The sequence below is a fragment of the Cervus elaphus genome, chromosome 25 (genome assembly GCF_910594005.1).
Source record: "Cervus elaphus chromosome 25, mCerEla1.1, whole genome shotgun sequence".
Classification (NCBI taxonomy): Eukaryota; Metazoa; Chordata; class Mammalia; order Artiodactyla; family Cervidae; genus Cervus; species Cervus elaphus.
This window is the reverse complement of record NC_057839.1, coordinates 34,097,981-34,122,623: the sequence shown is the minus strand read 5'-3', so window position 1 is coordinate 34,122,623 and position 24,643 is coordinate 34,097,981. Positions and strand designations below refer to the sequence as shown.

Below are 24,643 nucleotides of genomic sequence, written 5' to 3'. Positions count from 1 at the left end.
TTTTTTTTAACAAATAGATGAGTTAGTGCTGATGATTTTAAAAAGGCCGTCTCATGAGACTATAAGCTCCGAAGCAGAAGGAGAATGTCTTATTTGTCTTGCTCTGCCTAGCACCTAGACCCTTAGTAGCTGATACCTTGCAAGAACTTAAATATTTCAAAGTGGATTAATAAATGAAGTTGTCTGTTACAAGAAAAACACCAATGTATCATTCATCTTAAGATCCTTACATACATAAATTGGTAACTTCTGATTTTCTTCAGTTGCATTTATTTTCCAAATCAAGGTACTTTTTAATATATTCTAACATTAGTTTCTTTCTACTCCCTTTGTTACCATGTTATAATAATGTAAGTTATTTTTCTCTTATGGTTTTCCAGGCAGTTTATGAGCAAATGTTCTATGAGTCCTTTCCGTTTCTCAGATGGTATTGATGAATATAACTGTGAAAGGCATTTCCTTTTTAAAGATGAAATCATAGGCAGTTCATATAGTTTCTCATCCACAGATATATTTTGAACTCACCAGGGCTTTTTTTCAAAAAAAAAAAAAAAAGCTAATATATACAAACTGGAAGAGAAGCTTGTGACTCGTTTCAAACTAGAAAAATCAAGCCAGATTTTTGTGATTTGTTTCTGGCGTGTTGGCTCATCTATTTATCCTGACTATGCTGGCACAACAGAGAAATACATATTTATAATATTATACACACACAAACACAGTTTCTTCCCCCAAGGAGCAGACAGTGCAGCAGGAAAGATAAGATATCAATTCAAACAGCCCAAACAAAAACCAAAGAAGGCCAGTATGATCCAAAGTAATGGGAAAAAAGTAATAAAAGCATAGAACAAGGAAAAGTAGGTCATTGATGATTGATAATATCAGTGAATGCCTCATGGAGAAGGTAACATTTTAGGAGGGTCTTAAAGTGGCCTCATCTCAAAAAATAAGTAACACATAACATTATTTGCATACTTATTATTTTGAATTGATTTGCTTCATGGTTCAGTGTTAAAGAATCTGCATGCAATACAGGAGACCTGGGTTTGATCTCTGAGTCCAGAAGTTCCCCTGGAGAGGAAAATGGCAACCCACTTCAGTATTCTTGCCTAGAGAATCCCATGAACTATGGAGCCTGGTGCAGAGTTAAACACAACTGAGTGACTAACAAAAGAATAATTATTTTGAATCAGCAATTCAAAAGGCCATTTTCAATAACCCTATGTGTTAGGCAAAACACTCTCTGACATAAACCACAGCAGGATCCTCTATGACCCACCTCCCAGAATATTGGAAATAAAAGCAAAAATAAACAAATGGGACCTAATTAAAATTAAAAGCTTCTGCACAACAAAGGAAACTATAAGCAAGGTGAAAAGACAGCCTTCAGAATGGGAGAAAATAATAGCAAACAAAGCAATGGACAAAGAATTAATCTCAAAAATATACAAGCAACTCCTGCAACTCAATTCCAGAAAAATAAACAACCCAATCAAAAAGTGGGCCAAAGAACTAAGCAGACATTTCTCCAAAGAAGACACACAGATGGCTAACAAACACATGAAAAGATGCTCAACATCACTCATTATCAGAGAAATGCAAATAAAAGCCACAATGAGGTACCATTTCATGCCAGTCAGAATGGCTGCTATCCAAAAGTCTACAAGCAATAAATGCTGGAGAGGGTGTGGAGAAAAGGGAACCCTCTTACACTGTTGGGAATGCAAACTAGTACAGCCACTATGGAGAACAGTGTAGAGATTCCTTTAAAAACTGGAAATGGAACTGCCATATGACCCAGCAATCCCACTGCTGGGCATACACACCAAGGAAACCAGAATTGAAAGAGACACGTGTACCCCAGTGTTCATCACAGCACTGTTTATAATAGCCAGGACATGGAAGCAACCTAGATGCCCATCAGCAGATGAATGGAAAAGAAAGCTGTGGTATATATACACAATGGAATATTACTCAGCCATTAAAAAGAGTACATTTGAATCGGTTCTAATGAGGTGGATGAAACTGGAGCCTATTACACAGAGTGAAGTAAGCCGGAAAGAAAAACATCAATATAGTATACTAATGCATATATATGGAATTTAGAAATATGGTAACAATAACCCTGGATGTGAGACAGCAAAAGAGACACAGATGTATACATTTTGGACTCTGTGGGAGAGGGCGAGGGCGGGATGATATGGGAGAATGGCAGTGAAGCATGTAAATTATCATATGTAAAACGAATCACCAGTCCAGGTTCGATGCATGATACAGGATGCTCGGGGCTGGTGCACTGGGATGACCCAGAGGGATGGGGTGGGGAGGGAGGTGGGAGGGGGGTTCAGGATGGGGAACACATGTACACCCATGGCAGATTCATGTCAATGTATGGCAAAATCGATACAATATTGAAAAATAAATAAATACAACTGAAAAAAAAAATATCCCTATGTGTTGTTACTAATGTCAAGGAAAGCCTCTTGGGTAGTCAGCAGTTGCATCTCTTGAAAGATCTCTAAAAATTAAACTATGTGTGTGTTTGTGTATGTGAATTTTGTGAAATCAATACAGTAAAGAACATGAGAAGATAACATTTTCAAAACATTTTGATGAGCTATGTTTTATCATAAGACAAATTTAAAATCTTAAAATTTTATGTTATTTAGTCCACTTTTCTTATTTTAAAGTGAAAAAAAAAAAAAAAAGACTTGGGAATTCCAATCTTTCTAAGATTACTAACTGGTCAGCAGCATGAAGAGGTTTCCCCCACCCACATATTTCCCACTTTGATCTAGTTCTGTTGCTACCATGCTATAATACCTTTCAGATAATAAAGTAAGATTTATCCTATTACAGTTTACATTTTTCTGCTTGCCAATTTTGGGTTCATAGAAAAATTAAATTAATAAAAATCTTCCCTCTCCCACTCAAAAAAAAAAAAAAGTAAACAGGGAAAGTTGGCAGTGGATACACTTTCAAATGGTTATGAAAATTTTTTTAATTATAGTAATTAATACTTTTAACACTTACCTTTGGCACGAAGTACATTAAGCACTTTTAAAGTGCATCATTTCATTTAAACATTACAACAGCCCTATAAAGTAGGCATTAGCCTGTAGTGTTAGTCATTCAGTCCTGTCCAACTCTGCAACCCCTTGGACTGTCTGCCATCAGGCTCCTCTGTCCATGGAATTCTCCAGACAAGAATACTGGAGCAGGTAACCACTCCCTTCTCCAGTGGCTTTTCCCAAGTCAGGGATGGAACCCAAGTCTCCTGCATTGCAGGCAGTTTCTTTATGAGTTGAGCCACCAGGGAAGCCCTTAAAGTAGGTATTAACTAATGTTTATTTTTACAAAGAGACTGAAGCAGGTATAATTTAGAATCTGTTCACTGATCACCCAGTTGATAAATAGAAGAGTTGGGGCTTGGACCCACTAGAACCCATGCCCTTAAACACTGAGCTACTAAGACAAAGCTCTGTGGAAAGGAGATCATATCCGTTAACTGACTCCAGACCGCACAGCTTGTATTATATCCATGATTTCATCTCCATCACCTAGCACAGTTTCTGGTACTTTATAAGCCTGATTTATGTTATTAGAATAAATATGGATTACTATTTATTCAGTAGTGCTGACTTATTAATCAAAACTTAATCCAATGTGATTTATTCTTTGCTCAGAAAATAATTATTGATCTGATAGTCACTACGTGTTGAATCGTATTCTAGTATCTACATGAAAAGACTTAAGAAGCCCAAGGAGGTAAGGCTGGAGGTGGGGCCTTAAGGCCAGGCTCAGTGGGGACTAGGAGAAGGGCGGACCCATTGTTGGGGGAACACGCTTCCTGAGGAGGGGACAGCAGTTAGGGGAGGACCAGTGCCAGGAGGAAGTTGTGCGTGGGGAGGTTGTGGAAACCGCGAGCGACAACAGGTAACGGTCCAGGCCTTTCCTCCGCGGATTCGGAATTTCCTTTTCCACAGATATTCTTTACTTAGCACTTCCTCACAGTCTCCTGGTTCGAGACAGAAGTTTGACCCAGCCACCTCTCCCACCCCAGGGGATTTTTTTATGGTGCTGTAGAGTTGAGCTCCTAGCGACACCAGAATGGGAGTAGAGGAAACCAGGAGCCCTAGGCCTCAGGGCAGGCCTTATGCAGTATGGCGAAGGGGGTGGGGGTTGAGGAGATAACACAAAGCTATCCTGGGGTGCGGAGGGCCGGCTGAGCAGGGTAGGGGCGAGGGCAAGGAAGGAAATGGGGCCGCCGCCCACTGTGGGGGTGGTTGAATTTGGTGTTGTGGAGGTCATGAGTCAGTCCTGGCTTCTCAGCAAGAATTTGCCAATCACGGAATCAGCAGCCTGTGACCTAGTCCACTGGGCAAGTAGACCATACCAACTGACGAGATCTTGATCTTGTCCCTTCTGCATTGGAGGAGAGGTAATGAAGACATCTAGAAACAATCAGATGGCTTGTCCAGTGTGACAAAAAGTGATAGCATGTGTTGATAGCCAGTGTAATATTAGTGATGATTTTATGAGGAAAACACTTCAAGGGTCTGATTAGGAGGAAGGAGTTGGGAGAAATCAACCTCAAATTAAAACAAACTTAGTTCAGGAGCCAGGTTCCAAGACAAAGCTCTAGTAAAACCTTTTATTTATTTAAAATGTTAGGAACTACAGAGAAGACATACAAATGGCCAGTAGGTCAAAGCTATAATAAGGTACCACATTACACTGGTCAGAATGGCCATCATTTAAAAGTCTACAAGTAACAAATGCTAAAGAGGTTGTGGAGAAAAGGAAACCCTCATACACTGTTTGTAGGACTGTAAATTCCTACAGCAACTATGGCAAACAGTGTGGAACATTCTCAGAAAACTAAAAGTAGAGTTACTATATGATCTAGCAGTCCCACTCCTGGGCATATACCCAGACAAAACTGTAATTCAGATGTATGCCATGAACCCCTATGGTCATAGCAACACTATTCACAATAACCGAAAGATGGAAACAACTTAAATGTCTAGCAACAGATGATTGGATAAAGAAGATGTGGTACATATACACAATGGAATACTACTCAGTCATAAAAAAGAATGAACTAATGCCATTTGTAGCAACATGGATGCAACTAGAGAGTATAATACTAAGTGCAATAAGTCAGAAAGAGAAATAGAAATACCATACAATATCACTTGTATGTGGAATTTAAAACATGGCATAAATGAACCTATCTACAAAAGAGAAACAAACTTGCAGACATAAAGAACAGACTTGTGTTTGCCAAGAGGGAGGAGGGTAGGGGAGAAAAGGACTAGGAGTTTGGGATTAGCAGATGCAAACTGTTATATTTAGGAAAGATGAAGAACAAGGTTCTACTGTATAGCACAGGAAACTATATTTAATATCCTGTGATAAACCATAATGGAAAAGAATATATGTACATAACTGAGTCACTTTGCTGTATAGAAGAGCATGACACAACATTGTAAATCATTTGTACTTCAATAAAAAAAATTTTTAATTAAAAAAATGTTAGAAATTAAGAAAAGTTGTGAGAAAAGATTTTGCATCATTACTTCAGATTATCCTATAAATTAAACAAAAATAGTATATTAAATTGTGGTGATTTCTAAATTTTACCCCGAAAGGAATTTTACTGAATTTATCATGGGATGCTATCACAGTCAGTCTTCTGTCTTAAGGATCAAGTTTTAACTATTTAAGAGTTTTACTACTATATGTGATACAGAGGATAATAATTCAGTAAACTGAAAATACACAGCTAAAATTCAAATTTAAAACTACTAATAGTTGTTAATGCAGTATAATATAAAAAGAGAAAGGAAATGGGATTTCTTTATAAAGTAACAAATTGTCAAACCATGTCTGTGTTTTGGGGTACCTCGTTTTAAACAATATGTCCCCAAAATTACTTTGAGTAATTATTTTAGGAATTTTACTTACCTTTTACTTTGGACTGGGGCTTCCCTGGTGGCTTAGAGGGTAAGAGTCTGCCTGCAATGCGGGAGACCCGGGTTCAGTCAGGAAGATCCCCTGGTGAAAGAAATGGCAACCCACACCAGTATTCTTGCCTGGAAAATCCCATGGATGGAGGAGCCTGGTGGGCTACAGTCCATGGGGTCGCAAAGAGTCAGACATGACTGAGCAACTTCACTTTCCTTTACTCTGGACTACTTATCACTGCACTATCACACACCAGGCATTGGCACATACCCTGTCCTCCATCTAGAATACCTAAATTTCACATTTTTATTTTCTTCTTTGTGTTTGCTAGAGAAAAGTCTAAAGACATGTATCTCATACATTTAGATTGTTTTAATCCTGATTCTTCTAGACATTCTTCCACCCTCAAATGTAAATACTTGCTGTTTTGCAAAAGTCAGTTTCTCCATCCTAACTAGATGAGCTTACCTCTGGAATTCCGCAGAATTTCTTATGATTGATTCCATAGAACTGGAACTGGAACTCTTAGTCTTCACTTCAGCAGTTGGTTATACCCCAAAGTACTCTTACATAAAAGAATAGAAATACTTAGTGCTTGCTTTGAGGATATTAATTTTCTTATGTTCTTTATTTACCAAACAGGTTGCCAGCCAAATAAATAAGAAAATTAATTGTATATGTCTACTCAGGCTGCTGCTATAGCAAAATACTACAGGCTCAGTGGCTTAAACAACAGAAATTTATTTTCTCATAGTTCTGGAAGCTGAGAAGTCCAACATTAAGGTGACATCAGTGTTGATAGCTCGTGAAGACCCTCTCCTTGGGTTTCAGAGAGCCACCCCCTCACTGTGTGCTCACAGGGCCTATCCTCAGTGTGAATGTGTGGAGAGAGAACAAAATCACTCTCCTTCTTCTTCTTATAAGGCCACAGTCTTATCAGATTAGGGCCACACCTTTATGATTTCATTCAATCTTAATTTTCTCGTAAATATTCTATATCCAAATATAGTCACAGTTGGGTTTAGAGCTTCAGCATAAGAATTTTGAAGCAGACATAGTTCAATTCCTAGCAACAAGCAGACTACCAAGAAATACAGCAAAAATTATTTGTGGCATGATAGTTAAATATTTTAAACACCTTAAATTGAAAATACATACAAATACAAGTGTCAGTCATGTCCAACTCTTTGTGACCCCATGGACTATAGCTTGCCAGGCTTCTCTGTCCATGGAATTCTCCAGGCAAGAATACTGGAATGGGTAGCTATATTTAAAAGCTATGCATCAGATTTAGTAATGCATCAGGTTTTAAATGCAGTCATACTGATGGCAAAGAGCTGAATGATGAATGGTGGCATAATTTTTGTGTAATAGGAACAAGTAGCTTCTACATATGCACATATCATTGCACTAATTTTAGGTTTGTTTAGAGAAAACTTGGCTGGAGTGGGTGTGCAGAAGAGTAAAGAAGCCTTAATTCATTTGATCATTGTTAATAATGGGGGTATAATAAAAATTCTCTTGAGTGCAATGGAGCTCAAGAATGTGCTCCATGAGTGGAATACAGAAACTTTAGTATTTGGACTATTATCATTATTATAGTGCTTTGTATTTTGTTTGTTTGTTTAACACTATCTACTCTTCACTAGTTTAGATATGAATCAAAACAGCGAAGGATGTATGAAAAAGATTAGCAATGTGAATCTTGACAAACTTATAAATGACTTTTCACAGATAGAAAAGGTATGTAAAGGTAACAAACAATTGTAGAATATAAGGAAAAGTGTAACAGATTTTGTCAATGGAGGGAGTTAGGAAGAAAATATATATATATATACAAAAAAGAAGCAAGGTAAAAATAATGGGAATGTATTTTTTAAGCCCCTTCTCTCTCATTTTTAAAATCTGTATTTAGATTGTATGTGGTTGTAACTCATTAATACTAATATCAAAATGTTTGGGGGGCAAAGGAGCAAATAATTGATATACTTTTGCTAAAGTTAAAGGGGAAATACATATGTATATACCCAGGATGTCCATAAACTCAAGAGTGGTTTAGTAAGGATTGAAGTAGATTCAATCCTCAATCTCTTACTCTTATGACTAATTTCCTTTTTAGCCTTTCCTGTTCCATCTGTTCCCTTTTCTCTTTTGCCCAAAAGCAAACCTGTTTGAAGTCCCCCTCCCCAACTCTACACAAATTATATGTCAGACCATATCCTCAAGTATATACTAGGCTTTTTGTCTCCTCTGCCTGGGAGAGGAGTAGGAATATCTGTTGAGAAATGTAAGTGGATAAATCAGATTTGGGAAGTGGATTTGTGAAACAGGAATAGGAGGAAGAATAATCCCTACCTCTATTTTCTCTTTTTCTTATCATCCTTCTATATTCCTTCTTTTCCTCTGCACAATGTAGTATTGCCATCATAAAAAAATTTTCATGATGATGGGTATTTTCATATCATGAGCTTTTTTTCAACAATGGACTTGTATTTTTTTTTTAACCAAGTGATTCTGACCAAAGTAAGAGATGAGAGAGAAGGAAATAACACTTTGGTGGGAGAGGAACTGGTACAAAGCGTTTGGAGCTTAACTTGGAATTATCTCTCATATTCTTAGATATTTTAAATTAAAAATATTGTTCTTTTTTGATGTCATAATGGTATTGTGATTGTACTTTTGAGTCATCTCTTAGAGAGGCATATAAATGATAATATTTATCAAAGAAATAATATAGTGTCAAGGAGTTGCTTTGAGATAAATTCAGAAGTGATGAGAATAGAGAATGGGTAGAAGTATAGATTATACAGGATAGGTTATGAATTGATGATTTTTGAAGGTGTTTGACTGGTACATGGCAGTTATTACATTATTCACAAAGATATATATTTGAGAACATTTATTCATTGTCTGTAATAGCAAAAAATGGGAACAGCACAAATTTTCCTCAATAGGAAACTATTTAAATAAATCATATTCATGAAAGAAACTCAATGCAGCTGTTAAAAAGAATGAGGTAAAACTTTTACATGCTTATGTGCCGTCATCTCTGAGAAAGTAGTACTAAGTGGAAAATCCAAGGTGCAGAACAGAGTATAATGTGACCCTTTCCTATAGTTGTGTAGTCATAAAATATTTTGGAAATATTTATAAGGAATGATTAATTTTAGGACTGGAGGTTAAATAGTTGGAAAGAAGGGAGTTCAAATTAGGTCATATTTTTACTTTTTATAACTTCCTATAACTGTTCACCTATTTTAACTTTTTATTATGTTACTCTTTAAATTAAAGATAAATTAGGAAGTTGACTTATTTAAAAATGTGTGCCAGACTTAATTATTAGACTTTCAGGTATTAAATGGTTTATACTTTCATATTCTTAGGTTAAAAAAAAATCAAAATAGCAGCATTGATTTGGTGATAAAATGAATTCTGTTTTTTCTGTAGAAAATTATAGAATCCAATGGGAAGAACAATATCCTGGATATGCAGTTGGAAAAAGCTAACTGTTTATTAAGAGTAATGCAAACAAAAGAGGTCGCAATGAAACAAGGTTAGTTCTTTGCTGCCTATAGAAACAGTCATTCTAATGAGTGTGCTTTTTGCTATAACAGTAATTTTACATTTGTAAAATATTTTTAATTCACATAGAACTTTTCAGATTATCACTTCATTTTGTCCTTAATATAGCCCTGAAAGACTATATAGATAAGACTGGTATTATTATTCCACTTTGATAATGAAGAAACATGAACAAAGGAGAGTAATCTGTCTGCATCCAATCAGCTGCTGCTGCTGCTGCTGCTGCTGCTAAGTCACTTCAGTCGTGTCCGACTCTGTGCGATCCCATAGATGGCAGCCCATCAGGCTCCCCCGTCCCTGGGATCCTCCAGGCAAAAACACTGGAGTGAGTTGCCATTTCCTTCTCCAGTGCATGAAAGTGAAAAGTGAAAGTGAAGTCGCTCAGTCGTGTCCAACTCTTAGCGACCCCATGGACTGCAGCCTACCAGGCTCCTCGGTCCATGGAATTTTCAAGGCAAGAGTACTGGAGTGGGGTGCCATTGCCTTCTCCAGTCCAGTCAGCTTAGAAATGACAAATCCAAGGCTCAGTCCAGGCGTTCAAACACATGGAAAAAGTACAGTTGAATTCCTGCCTCACAATTACACTAAAAGAAACTTCAGATGGGTCAAAAATTTTAGTGTTAGAAAGACGTTGTCCTAGTCCCGCTCACTTCTCAGACATCCATCCATGTGCTCTGCTCAGCTCCCAGCTGCCACCATCCCCCCTTGGGTCTACTCTGCCCCCTCTCTGTGCACCCCTTAGCCCTCAGGGAGCGTTGGAGCCCGGGCACCCAGCCTGGCATGGTGCTACTCGTTGAGAAAGTGGCATTGCTCTGCAGCACAAAGGTCTGAGACTACACTCAGTTGAACAAGCTACATGGCAACTTCACCCCAGGCCTGGTAGTGCTGGTCTTCCCATGCAACTCGTTCCGGGCATCAGGAGAACGCTAGGTGCAAGGAGAGCCTGAGTTCCTTCAAGTTCAGAGACTTTTCCAGAAGTGTATGGTGAGTGGCATGCAGATGCACCTGCTCCGCACCTTCCTGTGGAAGGCCTTGCCCTGGGCCCCTGACAACCACTGTTTTCAACAGATTCCAAGCTCATCACTTGGTCTCTGTGTGCTGCAGTGATATTGCCTGGAACTTGGAGAAGTTCCCAGAAGGTGCATCTGTGCCCAACATGGAAACACTGCTGTCCCAGGAGCCCAGCTATGCCTAGGGCTCCCCTCCTACTTCTGCTGCTTACCAGTCACAGTGATACCCTCTGTGTGGGTTTCATCCATATTTCCTCTAAACCTGCGTGGAGAAACCGCCTGATGACCAGGAAAATCCCCCTAGATGGATGCTAGTCTTGACCATCCCAGCCTCCCCTTTTGCAGACCAAGCCTCCTTACTAATAAAGTACTGGGCATCAGGAAAAGAAAAAAAGAAGCCATATGCATACACTTCCTTGTTATGTCAACTGAGCGGGCACATAATCCATAGCAACAAGCAAAACTAGCACCAAGTTTCTAATACTGTCTTATTACAAAAGGAACCAGGACCTCATGAAGAAATGGCTGATTCTAAGACAGGGGCAAGAAATGTATAAGTCTAAAGCATCTTGTAGTACCAGGAAATAAAGTGCTCAAAAAGGAAAATACTGCATAATAATGGGGTATGTCAAAGATACAGGACTCAAGTAAAAAAGTTCTCAAGGACCAAAGCTGGAACAATTTGAGCGACAAAATAAAGTAGTATTAGATTAAAACCCCAGGTATATCCATGAGTACATATTCATAAAAATAAATAATAAGTAAATGGAGTGAAGAGATAAATCTCTGCAGAATTCCAAATAGCTTATGTAAATGACTTGGCCTCAAAGAAATATGACGCAGCACTCATCAGGTGTGTGCTGTGTATAGTGATTTTCTTCACTGTAGTGAAACATATACTGAATGGAAAAGGGGGTGATAAAGAGTAATTATATAGTGGGGAAATCTGACGTACACAACTTAAGGCACCAAATCAGGGTCAACTTGATGTCATATTGATAGTAGTTACCCTTGCTGTGATGTGATGAAAATGGCACTTTACTTCTATGTTCTTCCTCCCTATAACCTCATCTCATCATGAGGTAAGCATCACATTCACGTAGAGGGATATCTACAAAAGACCTGGCCAGTAGTTTGAAAAACTTAAGTGCATCAAAAACAAGAAAGCTCTGAGAAACTGTCACACCAAAGAGGACCTGAAGAAGACATGACAACTGAATGTAACGTGGTATTGTGGATGGAATCATAGAATAGAGAAAGGACGTTAGGTAAAAATTAAGAAAATCAGAGTAAAGTATCCATGTGTGCTAAGGCGCTTCAGTCGTGTCTGACTCTGTGCAACCCTATAGGCTGCAGCCCACCAGGTGTCTCTGTCATAAGATTCTCCAAGCAAGAATGCTGGAGTGGGTTACCATTTCCTTCTCCAGGGGGTCTTCCTGACCATTGGCAGGCAGTTTCTTTGCCACCAGTGCCACCTGGGAAGCCCGAGTAAAGTATAGATTTTAATTAATAATAATGTATCAACATTGGTTCATTAATTGTAACAAACATACTGTACTAAAGTAAGATATTAATAATAGGGGAAACTTAGCTAAGGATATTTCACAACTCTGTAGCATCTTCCCAAGTTTTCTGTACATCTGTGCTCATTCAACTCAGTCGTGCCCGACTCTTTGCAACCCTGTGGACTATAGCCCACCAAGCTCCTCTGTCCATGAGATTTTCCAGGCAAGAATACTGGAGCAGGTTGCCGTTTCATACTCCAGAGGATCTTCCCAACCCAGAGATCAAACCAGCATTGGCAGGCAGATTCTTTACCACCTGGGAAGCCTGTCTATATATCTAAAACTGTTCTGAACAATAAAGTTAATTAAAGGTCAAAAAGTGAAGCCACAATGGAAGAGACTATAGGGAGCTTTGTTTTTATGTTTTTAAGACTGGAGAAAGCCTTTCCAAGTGTGACATCTATCTGTGGATATCTGGTTACAAATTATGGTATATTTTGTAATGAACTACTATATAACTGATAAAAAGAATGAAGTGTCTTTATATGATATAGCATAATCTCCCACATATAGTAAATGAAAATAATAATGTACACAGCAGTGTATTATCATTTTTACAAAAATATATCTTAACACACAAACACCCTCTGCCCTGTATATTTGTAGATCCCTGGAAAGATAAACAGTGTCCTAGTAACAGTGTTTGCTTTAAGGGGAGGGAAACTGGTTAGTTTTGGGGCAGAGATTGTCAAGATATTCACTTGTCACTAAACTTGTGTTTCATGTATGTGTATTATTTGAAAAACATAATCAAATACTTCCTTAAAAATTAGTTACACTTATTCTAAATCTAATGACCTTTTTCTGAATAATACACAGTAGAAGTGAAAGAACAAGTGAGGATGATCTCTTAGAAAGCAGTGTATACTAATTCACTTAGGAAGGAATCACATGTGTGTGATTGGACTTGTTCAAAAGTAAATCATGATATCTTTATATTTTATTTTCTTCACTTGATATCAGACAAACAATGCCTTTGCCAGCTCAAGATGGTAACAATATTGATATTGAAGATCAAGTGCTGTTTAAAAAAAAGCCTTTTCATGCACATTTTATTTAATATTTCCAACTGATTTATGATATAGATATTAACGCCCAAATTGCTTGTAATAGTAGAGCCTAAATTTGACCTTAAAACAATCACTGATTTACTAAATTATACAATATAAGTGATAGCTTTTAACGTTCTGAGCTATAGTTTTTAAGAATTGGATAGGATAGTATTCTTCAAATTATACTGTAAAGTCCAACAGAAATGATGCATAGAAGTTTTGCAAAGAGAATTAAAAGCTATTATTCTAAAATAACGAATGATATTCTATTTTATGGGGCTTCCCTCTTGGCTCACATTTGGTAAAGAATCTGCCTGCAATGCCGGAGACCCAGGTAAAATTCCTTAATGAGCCAGTTTCCTGTTTTAAAAAATGTGTTTAGAGAGCCACCTTGTGTTCTAAATTTGAAAATACACAGTTTGGAAACATTCAGTATACTTTCAGTTTCAGGGTTCTGTTTTCAATTTGCTAATTACTGAGATAACATACTTTATGCATGCTGGATTCATGCTTCTAAAGGTGCAAGGACAAGTGATGGCAGGATCTATGCCTCCATTTTTAATTGCAGCAGCTAATACAGTAATATACATGAAGTAGGTAATATCAGTTGTCATTTAACCATCATTCTGTTACTGGGACTCAGCAACAGAACAAAATGGAGGATGGTGGGAACTTTGAGTTGGTGACAGGGGAGGTAGAGGGGGAAAGTGGGGGAGTAGAACCTTGTACTTGCATAAAGCTTTTAACTTCTACTGAATACTTTCTTTTCTATTAATGTAGCTGAAGTACATGGAGACTGAGTTATAGGACCTCTAACTGAAAATGGGAAGTTTTGAACTCTCCCCTCACAGTATTGGTGCTCTCATTTAGTTAATAAATACAAAAACTATTGAACACTTATGAAATAGTCATCACATTAGAAGTAAGGATTATCAAAATAAGTATCTTTACCTGAAAGAGTTCACTATCTAGTGGGAGAAACCATCTAACTAAAATGTAATGTGAATGGTGGATAAAAGCAATATAGACAAATCATGGGACACAGAGGAGAGAAACAGTAACAATGTTAAATATCTGGGAATGAATTTAGAATGTATACTTTTTCATTTGGTTGTCAGAACAACCTAATATAGGAGAAAAGTACATTACCCAGAGCGTCATAGTTACACAGTAAAGAAGAAAAACACTCTAATCCAGTTCTTCTGATTCCAAATTTCATGGTTTCATCAGCATGTTATACGATTCCCGAGGAAGTCTTGAGTTGAGAGCACAGGATTTGAAATGTGAAAAACCTGTGTTCAAACCTAGACCTCCCATGTACTGTGGAATCTTTGTTAAGTTACCAGATGTCTATGTGTGACATCCTCCCTTTGTGAAATCAGGGTAATGATGCCAACTTCTCAGCAGCAGTTTGAATACTGATTATAATGTTTATAATGTACTTAATGTAATGCCTGACAGGGTAAATATTCAATAATAGTATTTTAATGTACCTAGACAACTTTTTATTGTTATATAAAAGTATGTCACACTAATACACAGTGGCTGAATATCCACTGTGGGCCTCTAAACCTGAATGAAAGAGAATCAGGTTCAATATTTAATAGCCATTAAGCCAAGCACATGAGAACAAAATTGCCTAATGTTTCTTTTTAAAAATACTGTTACTCTTTGTGATGTTTTCATCATTATATATTTAGCTACTATAATTGTAAACTTAAACTAGTGCAACCTGGATTTCTCAATCTTATAGTAAAAATGTGATAGCAATAACTATCACAGAGTCTTTCTCTGGCTCTATTCCTGCCCTCTTTCCAGGGCCTCTCACCTACTCAGATTAGTCTGAAGAAGTGATCCTGAGCTGATCTTCTTGGTGGTATTTTAAAGCAGTTAGAATCATTGATGTTAGTGCTGGACTGCTTGAGTTCATGTTGTAGCTCTACCATCTACAACTTTTAAGTGTGAGTTTGGACAATTTTCTATACTTCTATGTGTCACTTTCCTCATATGTAAAAGTGAGGCAAATACTAGAATCAATGTCATAGAGTTAAAAGGGTTAAGTGAATTAATATTTGCAAAGCACTTAACATAGCAGTGTGTTATTATTTTCATACCACAGTTTCTCCATTTACTCCTTTCCTACCATTATAATGCCTGTCAACCAAATCACTTAACAAATATTTATGAAATGACTATGATGGACCACAACTCTTCTAAGTACTAGGGAGAAATGATAAACAAGATGGAAGACAGTCCCTGCTTTCCTGAAGCTTACAGCCAGGGGCTGCTTAAAGTTACAGGAGTCTCCACCACTGTGGCCCCGCTTCAGATGTTTAGCTGTTGCTGGTGATACCAAGAATATACATACTGAAAGCTTATTTGCACATATTGGGCTTGATTGCACAGAATTCTCCGATTATGCAAGAAGACTGGCACCAGAGTGACTGATGTCTTGTAACCCAACACATTGAGTTTTTACTCTTTGTCGATACTCCCTTGTCCTAGGACTCAGGCAAGAGGACAGGTTAGAGGACAATGAGGAAGAAAAGCATTATCTTCTCCCAAGTGACACTTGCTCACCAGTTCTGACTCTGTATCTTTGAACAGAACTTCATGTTCCTTGACTCTCTTTCCTTGGAATGTTCTGACTCTCTTTCCTCGGAATGTTCTTTTTATGGAAAAGCCACTTGGATACATGCCTCACAGTCCTCCAGATATGTCCAAATGTGCCTTATTTCTAGGGCAGCTGTTGCTAATGGCACATAGAGGGAATCCCTACTTTACTGGGGTTTTCATGCCTTAGAAAACTCATAACAAAATCATGGAGTGTGTTTGACTTAAAGACTGATTTAAAAAGTGTATGATGGCTAACAAACACATGAAAAGATACTTAACATCACTCATTATTAAGAGAAATACAAATCAAAACTACAATGAGATACCACCTCATACCAGTCAGAATGGCCATCATAAAAAAAAAAAATCTACCAATAAATGCTGGAGAGGGTGTGGAGAAAAGGGAACACTCTTGTGTTGCTGGTAGGAATGTAAACTGATATAACCAGTATGGAAGATGGTATGGAGATTCCTTAAAAAGCTAGGAATAAAACCACCACATGACCCAGCAATCCCACTCCTAGGCATATACCCTAAGGAAAAAAATGGAAAAAGACACATGTACCCCAATGTTCATTGCAGCACTATTTACAATAGCTAGAACATGGAAGCAACCTAGATGTCTATCTACAGATGAAAGGATAAAGCAGCTGTGGTACGTGTATACAGTGGAATACTACTCAGTCCTAAAAAGGAAAACATTTGAGTCAGTTCTGAGGTGGACGAACTTAGTGCCTATCATACAAAGTAAGTCAGAAAGAGAAATATAAGTATTGTATATTGACACATATATATATATATGGAATCTAAAAAGATTGCTTTGATGAATTTACTTTCAGGGCAGCAATGGAAAAACAGAGATAGAGAACAAACTTATGGACATAGAGGAGGGGAGGAGTGAGAAGGGGAGGTGTATGGAGAGAATAAAATGGAAATTTACAATACCATATGTCAAATAGATAGCCAATGGGAATTTTCTGTATGACTTGGGGAACTCAAACAAGGGCTCTGTGACAGGCTGAAGGGCAGGATGGGGAGGGAGATGGCAGGGAGGCTTGGGAGGGAGGGTACATGTGTACCGAGGGCTGATCCTTGTTGATGTAGGACAGAAAACCACAAAATTCTGTAAAGCAATTACCCTCCAATGTAAAAAAAGAAAAAAAAGTGTGTATTATATAACTTATTTTCAGATACCTGGTTGCTTTATTAAGTCATAATTGTCAATTAAATATTATTTTAAGTATTTTCTAACTTTGAGGTAATAATTTCAAAACGAAAGTAAATATTCAAATAGATTTATCTTTTATGTTTTAGAATGTGCTACTCTTCATGATATGATAAAAGGGCTGCAGCATACCATTGAAAGTCAACATAATTTGAAGGGTAAGTTAGAAAAAAATTAAAATCTAAAAAAAAATATGGTTGTGTTTAAGCATCTTTAAGAATAGAAAGTTTTTACATTGGTGACAGTAATCTTCTCTTAATCTGATCTTGTTAAATTTATCAGCTAAGGGCAGGATTCCTTACTACTCAATATCTTCCTAAATTATTGTAACATAAGAAATGTCATGCTGAACAGAACAATTCGGTCATATTCTGACAAGAACATCAGGGTTTTATAGTTGATTATAATAATTCTCTTTATTATTTTAGAAAGGTTAGAAGTATATTTATTCTCAGTAGTATTCTTGGTCTTTAATAACCTTGTGTTCAGTTTTGAAAGATGGGTATATGAGTAATTACATCATGAGTATTCTATTCAAACTTCAGTGATAGTTTAGTTTACTATTTAATTTCTGTCATTAAGTCAGGCTTTATTTGTGTAAATGAAGCTAACATCTTCAGCTTGTCTCACTTGGATAGTCATGCTAAGCCAATAGGCCACCATTGACAAAACAAGGCAACCAAGTGTTTTGTCTTGCTTTAATTTAGCTACAGTGCAGTGTTAGTGGCATTTTCCTCTACTATAATTAATTAATAAAAGTCGTTCAGTCGTGTCCCACTCTTTGTGAACCCATGACCATACAGTCCATGGAATTCTCCAGGCCAGAATACTGGAGTAGGTAGCCTTTCACTTTTCCAGGGGATCTTCCCAACCCAGGGATTGAACCCAGGTCTGCCGCATTGCAGGTAGATTCTTTACCAGCTGAGCCACAAGGGAAGTCCAAGAATACTAAGAATACTGGGGTGGGTAGCCTATCCCTTTTTCTAGGATCTTCCTCTACTATATTAGAGTTTAAACTAAATTGCCTCTAAGTTCTCATAAAACTGACACCAAACAATACAAATTTTTTATCTTAGTCCTCTGCTTTTCTCATAATGAAACTACTTTACATATGTAGGGGAGATACAATACTGACCTTACATGGTATTTATTTGATTTCATGTGTTATTCCTTATAGTCTTTTAAGAATTACTATTAGTTCTTATTTTTCCCCGTTGCTTTACCTTAAAATATTTCCTCAAGTGTTAATGAAACAAATATAGAAACTGGATCAGAAGACTTCACACGTACACCGCCCAACAGCATCTGCAGTTCATAAGGATTCGTCTCCATGTTAATACACTACTAAGAGCTGTTCTGGAGATCAAGAAGGGTAGTAGATAGGGAACCATACCATCTCCAATATCTCTTTTTAAATTTTTTCCTGCAGATGTCTGATTATGGTATGTCCCATAGGTTTTTGCTTGACTTGGTTCTAGCATCCTGCTCATTTTTTCCCAGTATTTGATCCCTATCCCACACCTGGTTTGGGCTTTCAATTTTCCATCTCAGTGCCAATGGCTCAGAACAACTTTTCCTTTCTCTGACTAAATATGACACCTAGCTGCATTTTTTTTTTTAATGTATCTGTTCATAATCCTTTACAGGATTCAACTCTTTCCAGGAGTTTAACTCTTTCCAGGATTTTGTTCAAATAAAACATCTACCAGAAATTAACATTAAATACTTTGAAGTTCCAGAAAGTTGATAATTATAAACATGTTAAACATATTGCTTTATAAGAGATTATCAAATATCAACCAATAGTCAAGAATATCATATTTTCACAGATACAGTAGTACAGATCTTTTAATAATCCACTTCTGAAAAATGGATATGCTATGCTGCCTCTCAGGAATAGTGATTCACTGATTTCATTTGTCCAGTGCTTCTACAGGCTTTGATCAATGTGATAGATGTGAACTACCTGTCTGTCTTCTCTTTCATCTATTTGATTCTCAAGATTGTATGGATAATTTGCTTAGCAAGGTTACAGTGGTTGTAAATGTCTGCCTCCCTAGAAACTATTTCCTTTTCTTAATATAAACCTGACTTTTTTTTCTAAAATTCATTCTTAATCCACGTGATCATATGCCTCGGGAGAAGTTAGTTACACCCCAACTCCAAGGGAGGGCTTCTGAAATATTTTCCTCTCTTCCAAAAAACTGTTCTTCTGGTTGTTGTTAAGTCTGCATATAATGCCTGAAATTGTTGCAGACTGTTTGCTTTCAACCTTAAAGTGATGACAACATTGAGGAGAGCAGTAAGGGGAGACTAAAAGGACATGGTGTCTTGACTGCATTATTGAGTTACTGAACCAGCTGCCCTCTAAACTAAAGAGTTTCTTCAGCCACTATGAGAGAAATGATACCTCCCTTTACTCTCAATCCATCAGTCTTTTCAGTAGGTACTTATGGGCTGTGTAAAAGATGATCCATTGAGATGCAGAAAGAAAACAACACAATTCCTATTAATGCTTATTTTTTATTAAAAGTAGTCATGTACTAGAGAAGGAAATGGCACCCCACTCCAGTACTCTTGCCTGGAAAATCCCATGGACGGAGGAGCCTGGTAGGCTACAGTCCATAGGGTCATGAAGAGTCAGACACGACTGAGTGACTTCACTTTCACTTTTCACTTTCCTGCATTGGAGAAGGAAATGGCAACCCACTCCAGTGTTCTTGCCTGGAGAATCCCAGGGACGGAGGAGCCTGGTGGGCTGCCGTCTATGGGGTCGCACAGAGTCGGACACGACTGAAGCGACTTAGCAGCAGCAGCAGTCAGTCATGTATGGATGTGAGAGTTGGACTCTAAAGAAAGCTGAGTGCCGAAGAATTGATGCTTTTGAACTGTGGTGTTGGAGAAGACTCTTGAGAGTCCCTTGGACTGCAAGGAGATCCAACCAGTCCATCCTAAAGGAGATCAGTCCTGGATTTTCATTGGAAGGGCTGATGCTGAAGCTGAAACTCCAATACTTTGGCCACCTCATGTGAAGAGCTGACTCACTGGAAAAGACCCTCATGCTGGGAAAGATTGAAGGCGGGAGGAGAAGGGGACAACAGAGGATGAGATGGTTGGATGGCATCACCGACTCAATGGACATGAGTTTGAGTAAACTCCAGGACTTGCTGATGAACAGGGAGGCTGGGCGTGCTGCAGTTCATGGGGTCGCAAAGAGTCGGACACGACTGAGCGACTAAACTGAAGGCAAATAATTTGATGAAAATTTAATAATGGAATGTTATTCCTTATTCTTTCTGCATATCAGTTATACATCATTTATGATACACAAGATTCTTCTTCTCCCAAGGAGAGTAGGAGTTCTAAAACTAAACAGTTGCATCTTTATTTTTTTCTCATCTCAGTGTACTGATATGTAGTACAGTCTACATGGACCTGCTTAAGAGGGTTTATACCTTATATTAGCTACTTACAATCAAAAAATCCTCTCAAACTGGACAGTAGCTTTAAGAAATAAAACATGTTTGACAATAGTACTAATAATGCAAGCACAAATCAGCAATAAAAAAGTAGCAAAAAAAAAAGTAGCAGAGCTGTCATTTCTACCCTTGTACAAGTTCAGACACATTAAAAAGTTTAAAAATAACGAAAAACTATCATAACTGATGAAGTGTCAGCCAATGGTGGCCAAGTATAACTGCCTTTGAAAAAATTAATCTATAGCAGGACTGTTTGCAAATGAATATTTAGAAATGGTTCCATCATTAAGTGATTGGGAGCCAAAAATCTGTCAACTTTAAATATTTTTACTTGTGTATTAAATTTGGCATAGAAATGCTAAATTCAATTAAAAATTCTTCAAACAATGATCTAACAATGATTCTCAACCCTTTGTTAAATGTTTGTTTTCAAAAATCTTTTGAGAGGCTTATAATAACATCAAGGAAGATGGATTTAACAGAATTTCAAAAACAAATCACTTTTGCATAATCAGTGTTTGGGACTGAAAAATGAGTACCTTAGGCCCTTCATATCTGCAGGTCCTGCATCCATGGATTCAACCAACCCAGACTGAAAATACTTGAAAAAAATTCGGAAAGTTTCAAAAAAGCAAAACTTGAATTTGCCAAGGGCTACTAACTATTAATGGCAGAAAGCAAAGAGGAACTAAAGAGCCTCTTGATGAAGGTGAAAGAGGAGAATGAAAAAGCTGGCTTAAAACTCAATATTAAAAAAACTGAGATCATGGCATCCAGTTCCATTCCTTCATGGCAAATAGAAGGGAAAAACATGGAAGCAGTGACAGATTTCCTCTTCTTGGGCCCTAAAATCACTCAGGATGGTGACTGCAACCATGAAATTAGAAGACGACTGCTTCTTGGCAGGAAATCTATGACCAACCTAGACAGTGTATTTAAAAGCAGAGACATCACTTTGCTGACAAATGACAAAGGTCCATCTAGTCAAACCTTTGGTTTTTCCAGTAGTCATGTACAGATGTACCATAAAGAAGGCAGAGCACCAAAGAATTGATGCTTTCAAACTGTGGTGCTAGAGAAGACTCTTGAGAGTCCCTTGGACAGCAAAGAGATCAAACCAGTCAATCCTAAAGGAAATCAAGACTAAATATTCATTGAAAGGACTGATGCTGAAGCTGCAATGATTTGGCCACCTGATGCGAACAGCTTACTCATTGGAAAAGACCCTGATGTTGGTAAAGATTGAAGGCAGGAAAAGAGGGCAACAGGATGAGATGATTGGAGGGCATCACTGATTCAATGGACATGAACTTGGGCAAAGTCCAGGAGATGGTGAGGGACAGGAAGGCCTGGCATGCTGCAGTCCATGGGGTCACCAAGAGTTGGACATGACTTGGTGACTGGACAACAACAAAAGTAACTGTTTACATTGTATTTATAACTATTTACATAGCACTTACATTGTATTAGGTGTTATAAGTAATCTATTAGAGATAAAAAAATATTAAAAAGATATACAGGATGTGCATGTTGCTGCTGCTGCTGCTGCTAAGTCGCTTCAGTCGTGTCCGACTCTATGCAACCCCATAGACGGCAGCCCACCAGGCTCCCCCGTCCCTGGGATTCTCCAGGCAAGAATACTGGAGCGGGTTGCCATTTCCTTCTCCAATGCATGAAAGTGAAAAGTGAAAGTGAAGTTGCTCAGTTGTATCTGACACTTAGCGACCCCATGGACTACAGCCTACCAGGCTCCTCCGTCCATGGGATTTTCCAGGCAAGAGTACTGGAGTGGGTTGCCATTGCCTTTATGCAAATACTACATCATTTTATGTAAGGGGCTGGAGTATATCCATGAATTTTGGTACCCACAGCGGTCCTGGAACTAATCTCCAATGGAAACCCAAGGATGACTGTGTTATGATTTAGTAAGTGCAGCCAGTGATGCATTTTTACCATCAAATCCAAGTATCAAGACAGCCTGAATATTAAAAATATTTTCATAATCAAAGAGTTAAATCAACATTGTAAAAGCTACTGATGCATTTCCAGTGGCATTATCTCACTAAAATTTATTAACAATAATAGTGATTCAATAATTTTAAAGTTTTATAACAGTGCTTTAAGTAATATTAGAATAAATTAACATTTTTTCCTCTTTAGTTCACCTTAACTTCTACTTGTATCCATTTTAAGAATTATATACAGTAATAAAGTGACATATATATGTAATTTATAAATAACTAGACAAGAATTGGGGTGTACATTCTCATTATTTTTATTAACAGGACACACAATTATGAGAGTTTAGAGAATATTAGTTAAGAATACTTCATCTGTTTGTCACTACTTTTTAGGTTTTGTGATTTTGTTATTTATGTTGGCCCGCCTATTCCCTCTTAATATTTCCCAGTTACATCTGAGATAGTGGGTGATCCCTCTTACTATTCCCTGATGGCTCAGTAGTAAAGAATCTGGCTGCCGATGCAGGAGACTTGGGTTTGATCCCTAGGTCAGGAAGATCCCCTGGAGAAGGAAATAGCAACCCACTCCAGTATTCTTGCCTAGAGAATCCTATGGACAGAGGAGCCTGGTGGGCTACAGTCCATGGGGTTGCACAGAGTCAGACATGACTTAGCAACTGAACAACAGCAAACTGTCTGTGGCAACAGTGCTGGAACTCCGTGACTTACGGGGAAACCTGAGTCTCTCGTTCTCGTGAGTGACTGGGTGATTAAGTCAAGTATATTTTCTGAGATGTTCTCATTGTCAAGGACCAAAGGAGCTCTTCATTTATTACTGCTAACCTGGCACAGAGAAGGAAAGTCAGGAAACAATATTTAATGACATCTGTTATGCCGTCTATCAGGCTGGAAAAAGGCAAGGGCCCGTTGTATAGATTATGCAAGAGTGTTGGCAGCCCTTTATACTGTGAGCCTCTGTTTTCTTGTTGCTCCATTACCCTATCCTCTGCTTCCCAATTTGGTCTTTATACTTCAAAGAATGAATTCATTCTATCTTTGAAGTAATATGTGTTTGGAGTTCAGGATATGAACATAAAATAGAGTATGATTCATCACAATATGTCATAAATGATAGGAAAATTTTTATATTGTTTCTTATATTATTGTAAATACATTATTCTATATTCTACTTTAGGAGAATCTCAGTAATTCACTACATGAGAGATAGTGACATTATACCTGCTAACTTATCAGTGGTTATTACTGTCCAGGCAAAGAAAACAAGATTCAGGGCTCTTTTTCCACTAGAGGAGAATTATTGCAATATAACCAGCCCTAGATCAATTGAATTTCAGGAATTTAAACACATTGGCAGTGAAAAGAGAAAAAAAGAGAGATGTGAAATCAGCCGAAAATACAGAGCACCTCCAAAATCAGTAGAATTCAAACATATTTGCCAATTTTCTCTAATTTATTACAACTTAATATTGCTTTTTTCCTGTCTGAACTGAGCCTGAATAACTTAAATTTACTGGAGACTATATACTCTAAAAGAGTGGATTTTAAGGAAGACATTGTTAGGGACAGTGCAGCTTTAGTGTACAAAATTGTGTTAAACAAAATGATGTAGTCAAAACTGATCACTGATCAGAATGTTTTAAATAGATCAAAAGCATATATTCAGTGTTATTCTATAAAAGAATTGTATGAGAAACTAAGCTAATCCATGGTCAACTACTACTTAAGAAAAAAACAATGCTTACATGAAAATTAGTTTGAAAACTGTAGACATAGTTTTTTCAACATAATTGTGAGAAAGACCTTAAAATAATCAGACTTGTTAGCTTATAGTATATCTTTTGAAGAATGCCATCATATTTATATAAGCATATTCTAAGTATGGGGAAATGACTTCTTATGAATATATACTGTAGAATCTTCATTATTTAAAAATTGCCACCTTCCAAGAGAGATTTCTTAAAGGAACATTAAAAGGAAGGTAAAGAACAAAGCCTATAAATAATTGAGGCTACCAACATAATTTTCAGGGCACAGTGCAAAGTGAAAATGTGTAGCCCATGTTCAAAAAGCAGGGGAAAAAAATAACATCAAAGGTTCTGAAATATAAAGCTTCTTCCTTTCTTTTGTTGTCTCAATTGTCAGGATATTTTATTTATCGCTCT

At 37.4% G+C, this 24,643-nt stretch overlaps 1 protein-coding gene across 3 annotated transcripts in view; it reads left to right on the top strand.

Moving 5' to 3' along the window:
- The first annotated feature begins 3,878 nt into the window (after positions 1 to 3,878).
- CCDC152 (coiled-coil domain containing 152) overlaps positions 3,879 to 24,643 on the top strand; it is a 35,945-nt gene continuing 15,180 nt past the window's right edge. Inside the window, exons 1-4 of one of the 3 annotated variants that reach the window (XM_043887188.1) lie at positions 3,879 to 3,936; positions 7,620 to 7,713; positions 9,418 to 9,523; positions 17,110 to 17,178. In XM_043887188.1, coding sequence (XP_043743123.1) covers positions 7,627 to 7,713; positions 9,418 to 9,523; positions 17,110 to 17,178 — 262 coding nt within the window. In that variant the 5' untranslated portion in view covers positions 3,879 to 3,936; positions 7,620 to 7,626. Of the gene's footprint in view, positions 3,937 to 4,313; positions 4,442 to 7,619; positions 7,714 to 9,417; positions 9,524 to 17,109; positions 17,179 to 24,643 lie in introns of those variants that run through there. The other 2 variants (XM_043887191.1, XM_043887190.1) reach the window with 2 other exon arrangements.